Source organism: Phanerochaete carnosa (assembly GCF_000300595.1).
Source record: "Phanerochaete carnosa HHB-10118-sp unplaced genomic scaffold PHACAscaffold_6, whole genome shotgun sequence".
NCBI classification, from domain to species: Eukaryota; Fungi; Basidiomycota; class Agaricomycetes; order Polyporales; family Phanerochaetaceae; genus Phanerochaete; species Phanerochaete carnosa.
Window position 1 is genome coordinate 1424211 of NW_006767633.1, and position 17545 is coordinate 1441755.

At 54.6% G+C, this 17545-nt stretch overlaps 5 protein-coding genes across 5 annotated transcripts; 4 read left to right on the top strand and 1 right to left on the bottom strand.

Annotated features, from left to right (window-relative positions):
- The first annotated feature begins 263 nt into the window (after window positions 1-263).
- PHACADRAFT_185249 (uncharacterized protein) lies at window positions 264-3200 on the top strand. Its single transcript, XM_007396932.1, has 8 exons — window positions 264-378; window positions 430-543; window positions 595-720; window positions 768-1235; window positions 1349-1447; window positions 1494-1754; window positions 1808-1933; window positions 1987-3200. Exons 1-8 carry the CDS (start codon window positions 301-303, stop codon window positions 2740-2742), a joined length of 2028 nt encoding a protein of 675 aa, XP_007396994.1. The 5' UTR covers window positions 264-300; the 3' UTR covers window positions 2743-3200.
- A 74-nt stretch (window positions 3201-3274) lies between these two features.
- PHACADRAFT_196730 (uncharacterized protein) lies at window positions 3275-5246 on the top strand (the record flags this gene model as incomplete). Its single annotated transcript, XM_007396933.1, has 5 exons — window positions 3275-3361; window positions 3430-3818; window positions 3887-4130; window positions 4191-5158; window positions 5219-5246. 5 exons carry the CDS (start codon window positions 3275-3277, stop codon window positions 5244-5246), a joined length of 1716 nt encoding a protein of 571 aa, XP_007396995.1.
- PHACADRAFT_146128 (uncharacterized protein) lies at window positions 5207-8667 on the bottom strand. The gene is made up of 11 exons (XM_007396934.1): window positions 8411-8667; window positions 8312-8357; window positions 8170-8261; window positions 7539-8117; window positions 7294-7483; window positions 6980-7126; window positions 6770-6919; window positions 6463-6717; window positions 6270-6411; window positions 5961-6217; window positions 5207-5905 (listed from the first exon to the last, which is right to left on the bottom strand). Exons 1-11 carry the CDS (start codon window positions 8608-8610, stop codon window positions 5354-5356), a joined length of 2610 nt encoding a protein of 869 aa, XP_007396996.1. The 5' UTR covers window positions 8611-8667; the 3' UTR covers window positions 5207-5353.
- Window positions 8668-8862: 195 nt separating this feature from the next.
- Window positions 8863-9789, top strand: PHACADRAFT_258073 (uncharacterized protein). The gene has a single exon (XM_007396935.1). It carries the CDS (start codon window positions 9087-9089, stop codon window positions 9564-9566), a length of 480 nt encoding a protein of 159 aa, XP_007396997.1. The 5' UTR covers window positions 8863-9086; the 3' UTR covers window positions 9567-9789.
- A 2119-nt stretch (window positions 9790-11908) lies between these two features.
- On the top strand, window positions 11909-16221 carry PHACADRAFT_146129 (uncharacterized protein; the record flags this gene model as incomplete). The annotated part of the gene is made up of 11 exons (XM_007396936.1): window positions 11909-12258; window positions 12309-12448; window positions 12500-13007; window positions 13077-13180; window positions 13241-13721; window positions 13782-13854; window positions 14163-14901; window positions 14961-15078; window positions 15135-15457; window positions 15516-15587; window positions 15644-16221. The coding sequence occupies 11 exons, from the start codon at window positions 11909-11911 to the stop codon at window positions 15943-15945; spliced, it is 3210 nt and encodes a 1069-aa protein (XP_007396998.1). The 3' UTR covers window positions 15946-16221.
- Between the last annotated feature and the right edge of the window lie 1324 nt (window positions 16222-17545).

The following is a 17545-nucleotide window of genomic DNA, read 5'->3' on the forward strand; positions in this document are numbered from 1 at the left end:
CAATCACACAAAAGCCACTCCGGCGTAGCATTCGCGAAAGCTGTCTTGATTTTTATTTCAATTAGGTCTTCACAGCCACCAGGCCAAGAAGGCCTGGGGATGCTAGCCACTCGAGGCTTGCGGTGCCGTCCGGTCGCAATTGGGACCGTTAGCCTGCAATCCGCCGCCGTCCTTGTCAGCCAGAGCTGACGGACAGCCCGCGTAGATTTAAATTTTGCTCCAAGCGAGTTGCAAGCCTCGTTGAGTCTCCTCTCCCCACTCATCCTTCAAGCTCACTTCAAGTATATTCGACCTCCGGCCATGACTCTACTCACCGCTCTCAGACGTTTCAAGACTGCCCTACGATTAAAGAAGAGAAAGACCATCGCTATGGCTGAAGTGGGTAACCCGATTGGCGTCTTTTGTGGAGTCAGCTAACTGGGTGTTTAGGCGAAGCCTCAGCAGCCGAAGGCCAAACTTGCGCCGGGAGTGTCCCCGCCTTCCCAGCAGGACGAAGTCGTCGCTGAAGAGGCGAAATCCGAGCCGGCCCCTTTCGTGCGGCTGGTACGTTGTTCTCTATTTGATTTGCAGGGCTCTGGCTTACCGTGGATTCAGGCAACCATGAAGACTATGGAGACGCACTATATCGACTTTCTCGCTGAGGCCACGCATCACCCTCAAGTGCTCTCAATCAAGGCCGATCTCAAGCTCGAGGCGGCTCCCAAAGTCTACCGGGAGACGGTACGTAGTAGTATAATTGGCTCATCACTGTCTCTGACATGCCGCAGCGTGTGGCCTGTGTCCTCATCGGCGCTATCCGATTGGAGCAAGTCGTCGCACAGACTGAGCTCAAGCACGAGTTTGAAGGCGAAGTCCTCACAAGCGCACCTACACCAGCACCTCTCCTCGAATTCTGTCGTATCGAAGATGTAGCTGTCGATATTGCGCCTAATACCGATCTTTCCTTCTCGACTATCTCACTTCCAGAATCCTTCTCTATTGTCCCGGCCAATATTGACACTAACGACTTTCCCCTTCCGCCTACTCTGGAGCTTGCCGCCCCTGTGCGCTCAAAGCGCAGTCTCAACATCTACGACTTCGTCGAGGATGGATACATCGGCTCGGGTGCATGGGGTGCAGTCCATCTTGCGCGCCATCGCAAGACTGGTTTGCAGGTCGCAATCAAGTCTATCCAGAAAGCGAAGGTCATCAGCACCGAGATCCAGGTCTTGCGCGAGCAGGACACGCTGCGCGCGGTAGCAGGCTAGAACGGCGTGCTGGACTTGCTCGCAAGTTTCCACGATGGCGCATACTTTTACATCGTCACAGTGGGTCTTGTCCTCGCTGTGCCTTTACTAGAGCTGACCAGAGTGCGCAGCGCTTTTGCCACGGAGGTAATTTCGAAGACTTCCTCGAGAGCATGGGATGCCCACCCGAGCCTCTCCTGAAGTTCTTCGCTGCACAGCTTGTACGTACTATTATTTTTCATCGTTCCTTGGCTAATTCTATTCTAGTTGCTCTGCCTTGAAAGCATCCACGCTCGCGGAGTCGTGCACCGCGATCTGAAGCCCGCCAATCTTTTCCTCAACAAGAACTGCCACCTCGTCGTCGGCGATTTTGGCCTCGCTACGTTCGCTTCCGACGAGGAGGCGTGCAGGCAGTTTTGTGGAACCATAGAATACGTCGCGCGCGAGATCTGGCGCGGCGACGCTTTCTCGTTCGCGTCCGACGTCTGGGCGTACGGTGCCGTTTTGTTCGAGATGGCGGTTGGTCGTGTAAGTGTTTCTATTAGACGACCCGGCTGGTGTCTGACTGTTTCTGATTGCAGCGACTGTTCGATCCGGATCAGTTTACCTCGGTTCAGCAGCTACAAGTCTTCATGGCGAGCACCTGTCTCGAGGACTGGATTGGCGAAGACGAGATGTCTGAGGACTTGTACACGTTCTTGTCCTCGGTAAGATCTCTTCTTATTGGTATCTTTCGCTTGCTAATCAAAGTGTCGCTGAGATTTTCGAAGCTGACGAGGCCACCCGCCCCACTCTTACAACTCTGAAGAATCACGCTTTCTTCGCTGACATGTGGGCACGAAGACTGTACATCCATATATTCGTATTGACACGCTATTGCAGCGACTGGGTTGCACTTGCTGCTGGCAAGCTGCTTTGTCCTGGTTTGATGTCCACCGACGACGAAGACGAAGAGCTCATTCCCGTTGAGGATGACTGCCCCTACAGCGACGGTATTGACATGTGGGGCGACGAAGATCCCTTCCCTGGATTCAGCTTCGTCTCTGACGTTCTTGCATTCTCTCCTATCCCTGCTGCCGCTCATTCATCCGCTCCCGAAGCCAATCGCGACCCTCCTTCCTCTCTGATTGAAAACTACTCAACCGCACCTTCTTCTCCGTCTCCAACTGAGTCTACAGATTCTGAATCTGGCAATAATACCTCTTATGACTCAGACATTCTCCGTACTCCCTCTCCCGAGGACGACATTGCTGCTATCATCGTCTCCTGCACTCGCACCTTCGAGGATATACCACTTGGCTCACCCACGTCTCCACCATTCCCATGCACCGTCGCCGACAACTTTCTCATCGACAAGCCTTTTGCCACTGATATCCCAGGGACCTCTCGCACAGCTTCTGGCGAGGACGGCCACGGCGACTGGGATTTTCCTAGCTGCGACAACGCTACTCGCAAGCGCCGCAGTCTTCTTGACCGTCTCAAGGAGAAGTTCACGCCCCATCGCCGCTCTCTCTGACGCCCCTGCCGTTCCGTCGCATGCTTCTTACTGCCTAACCACTCGCACCTCGGCTCATTGCATTTTCGCTTTCTCGGTCTACTACGCGGTCCTGGATCTCTTGTCTCGCTCGCATTGTTCTCAGCATACTAGCAAGTCCTTTACTCTAGAAAAGCCTGGAGAGTTTTCTCCTATATACTAGCATCTTTTCCTGTTCCTCCTTTTCTTCGCGTTCATTCTTACTCGTATATATGAACTTCATTTTACATTTCAATGCGCTCAACCTTGCGGCATTTGAGTTAGATCAATCGATCAGTTCGAATTCGATGTCGATGCTACCCTTCTCTTACCCGTTCATCGATACATTCACGATCACAGACGCTGTGCATCTCAGGCTGCGCTTCTGGGCGGGGGCTTGAAGAGACTGTCGCGTATTGTTCAGACAAGTGTGCGTGCCAGACGTAGGTAAGAGTTAAAACGTTTGGGGAATGCCACGAGTTGTATTCAACGTTCGCTACGACAGATCGTTCGTCCGTCTGGGTATCCTTCAAGCATGGACACTATTGCACCTTCCGCTATAGGCTCTCTGCCGAACGAGATCACAATTGAGCTGTTGGGCTTGCTACCCCCCGTCGACATGGTGCGCTGCCGACTAGTAAGCAGTCTCTCGGCAATTATAATGGCATAACCACCCAACACCGCACCTAGGTGGATCATCGTACAAAGACTCTCGTCGACTCAACCCCAACTTTGCAATACAAGCTTCAATTATTCCTATCTGGTATGATAGCAGCCGATTCCCTTGGCGAGCAGGACATCCTCCGTTCATTGACCTGTTTGGAACGTCGCGAGTCCCACTGGAAGTCGTATCAGTTACTATCGACGGAACTGCAACTTCCTCACGACAGCGAAACTTTTCTTGGCTTTTCTGGTAACCTCATGGTCTGCTCGGGCGTAAACTCGCTATTATTTTATCAGCTACAGCCTGGATTTCATAAAGATTATCCGGAGCACTGGAGTATTGGTATCAACCCCGATGATGTGACTGAAATTTCAATGTGCCCTAGGCAAGACTTGGTCGCCCTGACCCGAAAGCGGTGCGTAGAACTGTTTCTTGTTATGTAAGCGAGTCTGACTCACATCTGTTAACGCAAACTTATCCTAGATATAATGCGGAGGGTTCCAATACTGGCTTCACGGTGACATTGTCGACTCTGAGCACAGGTGAACACCACCCAGCTGCAGTTGACCCTGCCATATTGGTTCAGCATGCGACTCTTGATTGGTCGCAGCACAGGATCTCTGTCAACGGGGACCTCTTAGCTGTTATGGTAATCGGTGAAGAGGCGTCCAGGCAAGCCATCACGGAATTATATGTCTGGGACTGGAGATCTTCTATATTGCGCTTGGTACGTCTGTGGCCCGTGTTATTACGGCAAACGCTCCACTTAGCTAACTACTACACGCAGAATGCATATCACATCTCTGCTGTGACGGTGACGACTCAGACCATTGGAGTGACCACTTTCGAATTTCTCAACAACTATATGATCATGGTCCCGATGGTGGGAACTACAGGCAATGCATATGTCCGAGGAAGAGAGGCGGCTCTGTATGTTTTCGATTGCAGGCACAGAATACCCGGAAGAAATACCTACCACCACACTCCGCACTTGACGACATTCCAGTTACCGAAGCTTGCAATTGGTGCCATCTACAGGGAACTTGATTCTGTAGCAGACGCGTGTAACACTCAAAGGTCAAGCGAAGGCTTGTCATTCGTAGAAGATCCGGCTCTACGAATGATTGGCTTTCAGTTCAGGGTTCTGCACTCCCCGAGCATGCCCAGCGCCTGCATTTCACAAGAATCCTTTTCACCCGCTCTCGATGAAGACGTACTGGACGAGAATGGCGAAGACTACGGCTATCGGAGATCCCGCATCACCTGGTCCCATAGCACGACATTCTGTCTTTTCGTTCATGCGGGGACTTTGGTGGACCTGTGCACCGGGAGGACCTTCCAACAAGTGATACCGTGGGACGACTGGGCCGCCAACACCCGGCTTATACGCACACTCGGCAACGAGTCTTTCTCTCTGGGAGGAAATATCAGCCACAAACGAATGCTTATTTTCAGGATCCGACCCAACGTCGGAATATACCCTCCCATAGACGCCTTCATCTTCGACTTCCCCTCGCCACCCGCTTTACGTCACGCTTTCCAGGCAATGGACCGGCAAGCTACAGCTCCGTGGCAGTACATCATGGAACCAACAGTGCTTGTAGATCGCAGCATATTCCTATCAGAGGTGGTCACCGGCCTGCCATATCGCAAGGTACCCACCGGGTACTGGAAGGTACCAGGCCCCAATGATGGCGGCGCTGAGACTCACATATATCTCTCCGGTAATTGCCTGCTGACGAAAAAGCGCAACAGGTGCGTAATCTATCTTGTTCAGTTATCGATGCCTCCATTAACCTGTTATTACCCGTGCAGTCCTTGGCGCATCAAAGCTTTCTCGTAGAGCGACCATGGAATGGAAGCCAGCAACTATACTCTGCCGGCCAATTATCATTATAACCATGTACTCAGTATGAAGACAGCACACGCAACAAACAACTCATATGTGTCTCAGCTACAGACTTCCGGTACCGGCTCGTCACCTGATGACGCTTCCTCACTGTCGTTGCCTTCTTGCTTTGCCCTACGACGCTCCCTGCGTCTGCCCTGCGTGGCCGCAAGACCTTGCGACGAGGCGTCCTGGTCTTGCTGTGACGGTACACCTCGAGCGTCAGCTGTTGAATTTTGTGTATCTTCTTGGACATCCATGGGCGACGGAGCACCATCGTCCTCAGTCATTTCCTGAGAGTCTGTCGGTTCCGATGCTGAGCGCGTCTCTAACTCTTGTTTTGACGCCGCGTGCGAGTCCCGTACCGGCGAATCCACGTTCATAGCAACGGGCGGCGTGTTATCTAAGCCAGACGTTCCGTTGGTTTGGGTTGCATCGGCGGTCGCATCTACCTCAGAACCTTGCTTCTCCTTTTCGGTCGGCGGTGCGTATTCCTCTGTGCCAAACGGCGCCGCGGAGGTGAAGGACTCGTTGAGGGAGCTGATGGTTGACAGCGCCATGTCTAGCACCGCTTCGACCCGTTTCCGGAGCGCGTCACTTGAACTCGCCACTGTCTATGCAAAGGCCAGCTCCTTAGATTAAGGTGTCGCACGCGTAGGAGAGACGTACCATAGACAAAAGATTGATTACCGCATCTGCCTCGTCTAGGCGTACCAATAGCGCTGGTTCGGGCGGATTCTCGCCTAGCTCGGGATCTGCAGACGCATCGTCCGGCATATGGAGCTCGACCTCGCCAAAGTGGGCTTCTAGGAACATGGCAAGCCGCATTATGCGTATGTTCACTGCTTGCTCATCCTCGGTGTCTGCGTGGGGGTGAGGCAGCGCCGGGGCATGCGAGTGCTCATGCGAGTGTGGTTGGGCGGTAACTGGGAAAGTGAATTAGCGCGGGTCAGCAGAAAGACAAGTAAATGGGCGAACGTTTGACTGAAGCGGGGCTCTTGTCGATTCCAGTGATGAGTGCAAGCGTAGAATCCGCGATCATGTCGTTGCTCGCACTTGAGTCCCACTCAAGCGTCAACTCATGTTCCGACGTCTGCTTCACGTCTACTGCGCCCATGACCTGCAGCAAAAATCGGTATGCATCCTGTCAGGAAGCCGCTCGGTCACTTACCCGCATTGTCGGTACATCATCCTTGTCGACACCGTCCTCAATCTTGCCGTACATCCCCTCCAGATGCCAGCGAACGAGCTCCCAGCCGACGTTCAGAGCAATCTTCTGCCGTTGCGTCACAGCCGTCGTCGTCAAGCCGGCAAAGTCGCGGAGGTCGCGCGGGTCAAGAAGCGTATAAGAGTAGTCCTTCGACACCAAAAGGCCGGATATAACCTCGTTGGGTTGTGGAGGCTTCGCTGCCAGTGTGCCAATGGCCTAGACGAGACTCATGTCAGGAAGAAAGCGAGTTATAAGTGGGGCCACCTACTTTCGCTACTCGCTCGCCGCGGAACGTCAGCTGCAATGGTTCGAGGTTCCGGGGCGTGTGAATCTTGACATCCTCATCACGGTTTTTGTAGCGGTCTTGCAGGGCAGCACGTAGACGGCCCATCGCATTTTGTTCACCGTGAACAAGAACCTAAAAGAGATTACTAGGTTGAGTACGGGCGAGAGCTTGACTTCTGGCAAGACAACCCACGATGTGCTGGGCGTGGATCAGCTCAATGAACTCAGAATTCTGAGAATAGTCGACGTGCGCTCCGAAAGAGATTTCATCGATGGAAAGCTTGCGCGGGATCGTGTGTCCCTTAACCGATGGAATCTCATCCGGTTCTGTTTGAATATCCTAGGGACAAACATAAGTTCAACGGCCGGTTCACAATTGATAGCTCAAGTAGCCCGAGGGAGGACTGAACGGAAAGAAAAAGTACATTGTTTTGCGGTGATGTACATACAAGACAAGATATCGTACACAACATGACACGCCCTCCGGGAGACTGCATAGCCACTCACCCTGGCCATTGTACCTTCGATAGAGTAACCGGTGAGGATAACGCCGTTCCGAGAGTCGGGGGCCCAAAGCTCCAGGAGTTCGCGGCTCGGACCCGATTCCATAAAACCGGGGCTAGCAAGAACGACACACGAAGGGCCTTCAGCGATTTTTCGCTCCCAGCCGCGACTATGAGGCACGTTTGAAATATGTCTGGAGGAATGGCATCAGTCCTGAATCGCGGTACATTGAAACAAGCGGAGCTCACTTGAACACGAATGGGTTGTCGCGTTTGGCAAAGCGAGAGCGTACGTTCGAGTTCATGGTGTGGATGTATGTCTGGTACACGGCCATACACTTCCGTGCCAGGCTAGAAGCATAGTAAACTGGAACGTTGTGCAAGTCGGGATGCTTCTTCCAGTACTCGTCCAGAATCAGCAGGAGCTCCTGTGCACGACCCAGGGCGAAGGTCGGAAGCAAGACATGTCCACCACGTCGGATGATATTGTGCACCAAATTGGTGAACCGCAGTTCTTTTTCCTCCCGGCCCTCTAGAGTTTGAACGCCAAAGGTACTTTCCACAATGAGCACGTCAGGGCGGATGGGCGGCACTTCGGCCTTGACGAGATGTCGGTCTTCTTCACGAGAGTAGTCGCCAGTATACAAGATTTTAAGGCCAGCAATATCGATCAAGAACATGCATGCACCGAGGACGTGACCCGCGTGGTACGGCGTAAACGTGACACCGGGGCATGGCGAAATAACCTGGTGGGCGGAGACAGGGATGATAGAAGCGAGAGACACTGATAGCTCCATTGGGCTGAAAAGAGCATCAGAAGAAGAGGAGCTAAGATTGACCGTCAGCTGGTTGTGGGGATTACGAGCAAGAGGGAGCGAACCCCATGCGGACGAAGTCTTGCATCATGAACTTGTGCAAGGCCTTGGTCGGATGTGTCATGTAAATTTTGCCTTTTCCATCTCTGAAGTTCGTCTATACGCGCAAGTGAGCTTTCAGATGTGGTAGGGAGCACGCAAACACACCTTCTCCGTGATATATGTCAAAGCGGCAGCATGGTCTAGATGGAAGCTTGAACAAGTTATAGCTTCAGCATGACAGTGACTTGCAGGCGAGCAACATACTGAGTAATTAAGATGACGTCCACGGTACTCCAGTCTAGCTCGTCGATGAAAGGCAGCGAGGCAATGCCGCTGTACGCGGGATGCACTCCCGTGTCGCAGACAATGGTCCTTCCCCTATATTGCAAGACGCAGCAGGACCGGCCGACTTCCTGTCCTGCGCCAAGCAGCGTGATATTGAGTGTTGGGACGTCCGCTGCCATGGTCGTACTTTTGCAAGAGCGGCAAGGAGTTATAGAATATAGAGACAGTGGCAGAAGAAACTGAGGTGCGCCAGCTATAGGCGTTGTGCTGCGCGCGTCTGCTCACTTTCGTTAGCGCCGCATGCGCTAGCGCTGGGTTTATTGTGCTGGCAAGATTTTCTTCGCTGAGCTACCTCATGCCTGCAAAGGTGTCGGTCTGCTGCTGGTAAGTTATCTCATGTCGTCGTATTCCTAGTGCCCGTAATAACCGTGCCTACAGGAGGCTGGACATGCTCCAAGCCTGTCCAGCTCGAGCCAGCCATCGTCGGGCATGCCATTGGTGATTCAACGTCCAGCGTACGCCGTACAGACGGCGCAGGTCTAGGACCTCAACGAGGTCCGCAATCAATACGGTATTTCGCGGATTTCGCTCATCATCACCGAATACCTGCACCAAGGCGTCTTGCCAACACTAAGTGACAGGAAGGAGATCATATATGAAGGGCTCGCTCTGGCTTCCCATCACGTCCCTGCCGTCGTGCACACTCGCGGGGCGGGCCCGATGCGAGTACGTAACGAATTCCCAAACACGTCCTGAAAATCGTCGGCTGGTGGGTATCCCCTCCCTTTCCGTCACCGCGACCTTCTCATGCACGATGCGATCCACTCTCGCCCGTTGCCCGTCCCCGTACACGCTCAGGCCATCTCCCACATTGCAGCTCGACACAGACGTCGCAGTGCTCAATGGAAAGACAGTCTCGACTCTCAAGACGGCGCAGGAGAGCGGCGCGATTAGGACTGATCATCGAGGGCACGCTTGCGAGAATACGTTCTCGTTTTGTCTCAACGATATCAACAGGAGCGTTACGCCGGCTTGGAGGCAGGCAGAGTATGGTAAGGTATGCAGCTACGGAGTTTCCAAGGTCATTTTCCATTCTGCAATGACATATGCGCACACTAGTCTCCTACTGGAATGATCTATCCCGAGAACATGTGAGACATCTGCTGAACAAGCACACAAACATACAGCCAGATTCATATACTATTTCTCTTCGCTCACTTCTCACGTCACCGCTTCGGAGCTTTCGACCTTGCTCGTTCGACGTAATCCCCGCTCACCTGTCCTCCGCCAGTCTCCCAACAGCGCCGCAACCTCCTCCAGTTCGCCGATTTTCCACGTGTGCATCACGGGCTGCACAGTACTGTAGCGGAGTGAACGGTACAAACCGGTCAGGGAGACGTGACAATTAACTTGCCCTCCATGCTACAAACCGGCCTGGGGTTATGCGTGACATGTTAGTTTGTGGGGAAAGATATCGGCTAATTAGGTGCTTCTGACAATCCTATCTGCGACTACAGCCCTTGCTGAAGGCTTGAAAGTAATTAAAAGGCCAGAGAAATAGCCATACTGCCTATAAAAACCAGCTTGTGCTCCCTTCAGACCCTCGAAAAGCCATGAAGCGTGACAAGAAGACCGGAATTACAAACCGGTGATGGGGTGCGTTATGCGTTACGGTTTGTACCATTCGCTCCGCTACAGTAGATGTGCGGCGGGCGCCATCCTCACAGCTGTATCTAGAACGATAGACACCCCCCCCCCGGGCCAAGTTACAGAACACGGAGTTCGCAAACTCCGCAGGCGTTAGAGAATGAAGTGAGACGTGTCCGCCCAAGCGGTCATCCCGCTCGTCGCCTGAGGCGTATGACCTATGCTTCTCTAGACAAAGGTCGCCGTTGCGCGTGTACAGGCAATACGTGCACTGCAATGTCTCCTGAGCCAAATTAAGGCGAATTATAGGGATTAATTGATGGTGGAATCCGAACTTGCTACTGCTGCGCATAACCTACCATTGAAGAGGGCCGCCCAGGTCACAGCCGACTTAGCAAAGCGCGGGTTTAAGCTGACCACCCTCTTTAGGACGCCACAAACGACGCCACGCAAAGCGGCTCTGATTTGTGCTGTGGAATGTTTCCTGCATCGCTGTGCAAACTTGTGCAAAGCATTTGAGTGCAGAGCGGGGCGCGCACGATCTGTTATCGTCATCACGGCAGTACCGTACGTCCGTGCGCGCGCAGCCTTGAGCGCACCGTCCTGCATCAGAAACTCGGCTCAGACGCAAGTCAATATTGACATGATAACTTGAGCGCAGCCGATCTGCTGCAAGCACCGCTAGGGAAGAGAGCCCCCGTAAGTCTAGAAAGCAGTTCGAGGTGACTCTTTGACTCTACGACGAAAGCTGTGAAGAAGCCGTTCACTCTGGACCCGGTGGAGGCCCGTCAGTGTTGAACATTGAACTTTGAGCGATACAGCTGATGGTGATAAGTTTTTGTTAGAATGCGGAGTTGAGGGCACTTACAAAAGCTACTTATCATTCTTATGACGGAGTTTAGATTTACGGCGCGCGGGCTTCCCACGCATATTTATGCACCACGTACGTGATGGCCAGCTTGTTGACGGACCACCTCGCGGTAGGGAATTTTGTCAGGGTATGTCACCCATGGACAGTGCTCGGGGCCTAGATCGACGCGAGACAAGCGACGTCGCCTGGCTCAGTGTCCCCGCAACATAGGTTTATGAGGATGCCTGCAAGACAACAGGACGTGTGCTCACTTTAACCGCGTTTCCCGTTGACCGCTGTACGTCAATATCTCGTCCCGGGGCTGCCTAGCCGCTGACGCTGTTCCTGGAGTTGCGCCGCCGTCGGGGTCGTTTTCCTGGGGTCGCGTGGCCATCAGAATCACCCTTGCCTTGTCTGACTGGAGAGCGGCACTGTCACGGAGCTTTCTCTACGACCGCGCGAAGTTTCAGCCACGTAGCATGCATCGGTCGACGTCAGAGGACGCGTCGTCGGCAGCATTCACGGACACATGCAGCTGTCCACACAGCTGATGATCGGCATCCTAACCTGCGGCTCCTCCTCAGATCCCGTGGACACAGGCTCGCATAGGGAGATCTCGGCGAACGGGTCTTCGGGCAATACCTCCACATATGTGCACAAACATGAACGTCACAAGCGTCACTGTCTTGTATCCTCGTGAAGCGATATAGAACGACGGCAAACCGACAGACGGCTCGGTCTAGAAGACAACCTGGGGTGCGGTCTTTCCGCACAGCCGACGCGAGGTCGAACGACGATCATCTGTGTGCCGACTAAGAACTGGTCAAGCGGGCGCAGCCACTGTAGGTGGTCTCGCGACGCCTCGTTCCGCGTCCTACGCTTGGAGTATAAAGCCTCGAGTTTCTTCCTCATGTACGGCAGCTCTTCTCCTCGAGGACACTGTACAGTCGCACCGTATCTACCTCACCCTCGTCTTCATCATGTGCATCGACGGCAACAGCGGACCTCTCTCCATCCGCTACGTCACCGCCCAGCTCGAGGCCCTCTGGCACAACGCGAACGATTGCGCCCCGCATGCCGTCCACTACGACTACAAGTCGGCCGAGTACGAGGGCAGCCGGTACATTCGCGCCCTGCGCGAGTTCCACTTCCTCACCAGGCGCGCCACCACCGGCCTGCGCGAGGAAGATCTGTTCTTCTCGGCCAAGTTTGCCATGCCGGAGCTCAAGTTTCTGTGCAATCACACCGTCTTCCTTCGCTTGAACATCGAGTCGGGCCACCTGAACTTGTCCTACAAGGACTCGGCGAAGCTGAGTGCACGCGCCGATCAGTACGTTTGCGAGGCATCTTGACCAACGTCTACTAATGTCCTCGCCGCAGCTCGAAGAACGTTGCGTTGAAGGACGTCGAGGTCGTGTTCGCGCTTCCGATTCTGCGCAGCAACATCAGTGGACGCGACGAAAAGATCGGGAACCTTGGTGTCAGGCACCTTGTCCAGATGATGATCCTCGCTCTCGACCGTGAGTGCAGCCGTCCGTCGCAGATATGATCAGTTGCTCATGATGCTGTAGAGGAGAAGTTTGTGAGGTTCACGCTGGGCGACAACAAGCTGAATGACGATGCCAAGGAGGCGTTCCAGTTCTACCTGAAGCACTACCTGCACTTCCTGCAGACGTCTGGTAACCATGTGATGTTCGATCTGGCCGACTTTGACGACTCTAAGCACCGTCCGCGGATTGATTACTCGGTGATCCGGACGGAGAGTACGGATGAGCTGCGGCAGCTGATCCGGAAGGACATCAGGATCTTTGACAAGGTTGACCCGGCGCTGATTGCGCAGTTCTACCAGATGCACTGGCAGAATGCCTGTGGCAAGCGGAATGGACCGGCATGGGGCAAGCTTGACCTGTGTCTGGCGACGATCTGCAGCGACTGGATTAACGGGTGCACGCTGGAGAACATCCACTTCTTCATCAACTTCCACTCTCCGACCGTCGAGCCTCTGTGCAACCAGGAGGTTATCATCAAGTTCAATATCAAGGAGCTCGGGTTCTTCGAGAAGGCTGGCATTAACGATACGTGAGTTCCATGCTTACATCATTTTTCTTTTCATATACCTTGCGAGTTCTGACCAAGGTCTTAACCCAGCGTGACCCCGAAGGTGGACCTCTCTGACCAGCAGTGGCAGTTCGCCTTCATCGTCAAGTGTGTCAGGGCCGAAGGCCTCGGCGTGGTGACCCTGGACTTCGACAGTACGTCTTTCAGTTTCATTCGTAGTGTATATACCAGGGCGATAACACCATGGACTACAGCCGCACGCTTCTCCCGCTTCGACTCGTTCTTCGGCGGCGGCGAACCCGATGAGCAGACCAAGCACTACATCGACCTCATGATCAAGCTCTTCTCCCACGACTACATCGACATCCTCGCCCGCTTCAGCCTCCACATCATCCTCGGCCTGCCCCTCTCGCCGGACAGCTTCGGCAGGGACTACGCGGCCGAGTGGACCGAGACGGAGGAGAACGAGGGTGACCACTTCGCCAGGAAGCATACGCACGCGATGATGTGGTCTGAGCGGATCCAGAACACGGCAATCTACCCTGGCTGCCACGAGGTCGTTGCACTCTCGGAGGAGACTATTAACCGGGTCCTGCGTAGCCGTCTGGAGACGGTGCGGGAGTGGCAGATCGGCAATCTGTTCTCGATCAACATTCTAGACCTGAAGGTCCGGCTGCTGACGAGCGGCAAGGCGATCATCTACATCCAGGCGAACGGCATGATTGCAGTCCGCAAGTGAGTGCCGCGCCGTCTCTCGACGATAATCAGTGGGCTGACTGACTGACTGTATGACAGGCGGGAGAAGTCGCTCAAGTGGTGGACGAGGCTGTTCTGGTTGCATCCTCAGCCCACTGACCAGCTCGACACCGTCGACTTTGAGGCTGTCACGCTCGCGTATGAGGTCGACATCTCCAAGGTCCCGCATGACTTCCTCATCGTCGAGGTCGACACCGTCGTCACGGACTACTACAAGACCTGGACTAGTCGCTTCGTAGAGACGCTTCGCCGCTCGCACACCGCCACCGCCACCCGCCCCACAGGCTCCACCACCACCACCGAGACGACGACGACAACGACGGAAACCACCGTCAGCGGCACAGAGCACAGCCGAGATGTGGAGCAGACCATCGCGGTGGATGCTGTCCATCTCATGCACTTCATCTTGAACCTCAAGAGTATGTCTTTCTCCGGGGCTTCCGATGTCTGCTGCTGACACCCCGACTCACAGGTGCACGCTACGTCGAGGAACTCTCGATCGTCACCGACCTCGGTACCGACGACACCTCGCTCGAGAAGCTCAACACCATCAGGCAGTACATCCCCGAGTACCTCGCCGCCCTCACCCACTACGGCCACAACATTCTCCACACCGTCCCCATCTGCAAGCTTCCCCGCACCGACAAACCCTCGGACCTGTTCGCGTTCACCGATGTCGACCACCGCGTCCTCACCAAGAAGGAGATCACCATCGACACCTGCCTCAACTTCGAGACCCTCGAGACCGAGATTCCGCTCGTCGTCATCTACGGTGTCACCGGTGGTGCCAGGATGCCGACGTTCAGTGGCAAGTGGGCTGCCGGCTGGCAGGCTGTCGGTCGCGATTCTGTCGGCACGTTGGGCCTGTCGCGCGAGATCTTCCTGCAGCGATACATCCTCGAGCAGCTCAAGAATGTCAATGCGATGACGACGATCGTCCCGAGGAACGTCGATGTTGTCGACGATGTTTGGCACGTCGACCTCACGACATGGTACCTGCACCCGACGCGGAACCAATCCAAGGTCGGGTGTTATTGGAAGCCGGTCAAGGCAGACTCGCTGGACTTCATGGAGTACGAGTGGAAGTACCGCGACGAGTGGAACCACGAGCATGAGGGCCACCATGAGGACACGGCTAACGGCGAATACTATCTCCACTGTACGTACACACCCACAGCCGCAGCTGAGGATCAGGCTGGAAGCTCACGGTTAATGCAGGCAACACGAAGAACTCGCTTATCATCCCGACTGTGTTCGATCCCAAGGGTATCGAGCTCGACCTCCGCGGCGAGACCACTGTCAAGGTCGGTGGCAAGCACAACGGCCAGAAGTGGAGGTGCGTAAAAGTGCCTTCTCGCTTGTTGCGAAAGCATGCTGACGACTACCATATAGCCGGTCCACTGTCGGCACCTGGGGTGCCAAGATCAAGCTCGACACCTCCAACGGCCTCAAGATCGTCGTCGACCGCATTCCCGTCCAGGTCAAACCTACCATCGAGACTTGCACCGACTCGTGGACATTCGACCCGAGCACCATCCACCTCCAGAACCTGTCGCTCAAGAGCGACGCCCTCGATGCGCTCGTCACCGGACAGCTTCGCCTCCTCCTCGAGGCGTCCTGGGAGTACTGTGTTATGGGCATCCAGTCCATCAAGCTTCGCGCTCCCGTCATCACCCGTGCCGGTGATTTCATCTGCGAGCTCGATCTCGACAAGGGTGCGTGGTTGATTTTTGGGCTTTGTCATAGAATCGGACCTGACGTGCCTTGCCACAGACATGGTCCGACCTCCGATGCTCGACGTCGCAGAGTGGGTCAAGTACAGGACTAGGTGGTACTCCGAGTGGGGTGTGTCCTATCTCGTTCACACCTCCTATATCCCATACTGATGACATCCTCCACAGTCGAGAACGGCAAGCTGAAGGCGCGGGACTACGGTCAGATCCGTGGCGAGTACACGATCGACAAGGACGGCAGGGTCGATACTACACCGGTGGCAGACCGCGGCGCCCCCACGGAAGAAGAGCCCGTCGCCATGCCCTACGGCGCCGCCAATGGTCATGCGCAACCCAACGGCACACCTACTAAGGCGGTCTATCCCGCTCCGACTTCTGCTAAGGCTGCTGCCCCTGCTGATAGCGCCACTGGGGCCAACGGTGCCGCTGCTCCTCAGCTCACTCCTGAGCCTGCCATAGCCGCCACGTGAACAGCCCCTTCCGAGTCCATCTCGATCTCAAAAACTGTAGTGTGAGCCATCGGACTTGAATACTCTGTTAGTATATCTGGCTGCTGTATCCCTGCTTTTGTTGTCTGTTGTGATCTTGTTTTATAATACATCTGGGTCTATGTACACAATCTTCTTCTCGCTCGCCCCTTTCAGAGTGCGAAATATAACTCGTCGTTTGACCCTGTCATCAATGTAGTGGAAGTGCACTGTCTGCAGCTCGTCTTATTCTAGGGCACAATCAGCGTCGCCGACGAGCTTCTGGCTGGGACGCACGTACACTGTAAGAGCGATACCGCTCTCGTCTGAGTAGCCTTCCATGGTAGACTCAGACAGCACCGGCTCCGCCCGCTGACTGTCGAGCTGCTTCGTGTGTGGAGCTGACCGACGTACAACGAGCGTTCAAACTCGTACAGCCCCTGGTTGGAATGTCGGAGCACAGCTGACTTCGTCTGCATCGTGCTGGGCAAACCAAGCTCGATATCTGAATACTTGGTGTAGCCTCAGTGGATCGATGAGCGCCGCAGATTCACTATAAGCCTGCGTACGAGGATCGGCGGCTGTACTAGCGGCGTATCAATCGCGGGTTGTAGTGCCAGAGCAAGCCGTGCGACTTACCAGAGCATCCAAGAATGGTCCCGCGAAGGCCGTTGACGGCGCAAAAGACGATTCGTCAGTTCATTATCACGAAGCGCAAATGAAGTCCCAGTTACCGGACCATGTGTAACAACTAATACCTCAGCAATATCAACGAGCATCATGGCCCTGCATAGCTCGTCAGCGATGGCAGATGAAGTCGAGTGTGTGGGCGGTCACATGAGATACGTAGTTCCTGAAGGCCGTGGTCAGTATCGTGCGACGGCAGAAAGAGTAAGATACTACCGTTGTGCCGGATAAGAGTCTGCGTCAACGAGACTGGACCACGAATATTGACGAAGTCCTACTGCCGGCGGTAGGACCTCTTCCATGTCAGGATGATGATGACCGATTCGCCTAGAATCACCGGTATCCGACCGCATAGCGCGACCAGTACATAACTGCATCGGTGACTTGACTGGTAGGACACGTCACTCGTCTTACTTCTAGACACCTTACTAATCATTACAAGAGTCAGCCTGCATGTCCACAGCTTATATCTCACCACATCAGACAAAGCTGTTGCCCATACATCCTATCCATAATATCAGAACCAAAGGCGCATCACGCATCAGTGCGCTTCCCGCCGCAATCTGGCGGCATCGGAGCGCCCAACGGAAGCCACGGAAGTAGCCAATGGAGGGCCGCGAAAGCAAGTGTAAGCGCCTATCCTAATCTAATCTAATAGACGCCAAGCAGTGCGGAATCTGGAACTCGGAAGCCGGAACGTCCGGCACGTCGAAGGCCACGACTTGGTCGGCCATCCGATACTCACGGCCAGGATCCGGGACCTCACGCCGGAACTTGTCCCACGACCCTTCGTCGTTGTAGGCGTGAGCGATGTATCGCTCCCGGAAATCAGGTGGTGCGGTCTTCCACCTGGCAAGAGCGTCGTAGAAATTCGTCCACTTCTTGCCGCGGTGACCTCGTCGCCGGAAACATCAAA